The sequence below is a fragment of the Bidens hawaiensis genome, unplaced genomic scaffold, assembly GCF_021521415.1.
Source record: "Bidens hawaiensis isolate Kalapana, Puna unplaced genomic scaffold, B.hawaiensis_p1.1 tig00023990_1, whole genome shotgun sequence".
Classification (NCBI taxonomy): domain Eukaryota; kingdom Viridiplantae; phylum Streptophyta; class Magnoliopsida; order Asterales; family Asteraceae; genus Bidens; species Bidens hawaiensis.
Window position 1 is genome coordinate 20,947 of NW_027493771.1, and position 1,133 is coordinate 22,079.

A 1,133-nucleotide genomic window follows, 5' to 3' on the forward strand; every position below is an offset into this window, starting at 1 on the left:
TTTTTGGTATGTCATTGTAACACAAACTAAGCTAAATTTTATATAACTTAATAAAATGCCAATCACTTAAAAAGGTACACAATTTCCTTATCTCAACATAAAGGAATATAAACTAACAATATTTTTTATTCATAGCCTCTTTATTTTTATTTTTTATTTTTTATTTTTATAAATAAACTAGTGGCACACAACATAACAACTCCACACATAATAATGAAATAATTGTTTGTGATCATGTCACAAGCCCAATCATTTTGCCACCGAAGTTGAAGAATTCAACTTGGACTCAAGAATAACGTGCCGAGTAACTCTCCGACGAGTCGAAGCATCTTGATCACAATAGTTTCTGATCGCCGTAAGTTCATACGGCGACGTATCGGTCGCCAACCACTGCTCCACCTCAAACTCTTGTTGCGCACACGGCATATGAACCCCGGTTGTGGTCACCTCCACATAGTTACAATACCACCCATGGCCCGACCCGCTCCCATCCGAGGTCAAGTTCATCTCGCACGGGGGCCCAGTCAGACACGGGCCAAGACCACTAAATATGTCCAAATTTTTTCTCTCAAAGTAATCATAATCCGGCCCCATCAAGCCGCCCCATGCCTCGATGTCATTGATTCGTATACCGTAGCCGGATGCATCGTACAACGTGAGAGAGATTATTGAGTCGGTCCCGCCTTTCCATATCGAACTGGTGCGTATGTATGCGGTGTACACGCAATCCGCATCATCCTACAATGATTTAGTTAAATGGTTAGGTATGTAACGGTTAACTAATTGATGTGGCAATTGGTACGGGTTGAGTATGCTTACCGATCGACAGATGGAGGTTGCGGATATGAGGATGAATATGGTGGTGACGAAAAGATGGTTGATCCTATATCTTCCCATGATTTGGTCTTGTAAGTTTTATTTTTATGTGATAGGTTTGTTTGTATTATTGGTATATATTTTATAAACCATGGTTTGGTTAAAGGGGTTTGGTAGGGGACTATATATATTTTCAGGATGAGTGACATTAAATTTGTAGTAGGTTCAAGATTGAAACGTGTAGCCTGTTGTTTGGTCCTCGTGGTCCACTTTAATTAGTATGAATATGATGGTGAAGAACATATGGTTGATACTCA

At 39.7% G+C, this 1,133-nt stretch overlaps 1 protein-coding gene across 1 annotated transcript; it reads right to left on the reverse strand.

The window, feature by feature from the left end:
• Positions 1 to 249: 249 nt before the first annotated feature.
• Positions 250 to 903, reverse strand: LOC143568424 (PLAT domain-containing protein 3-like). The gene is made up of 2 exons (XM_077054584.1): positions 820 to 903; positions 250 to 738 (listed from the first exon to the last, which is right to left on the reverse strand). Exons 1-2 carry the CDS (start codon positions 895 to 897, stop codon positions 250 to 252), a joined length of 567 nt encoding a protein of 188 aa, XP_076910699.1. The 5' UTR covers positions 898 to 903.
• Positions 904 to 1,133: the final 230 nt, after the last annotated feature.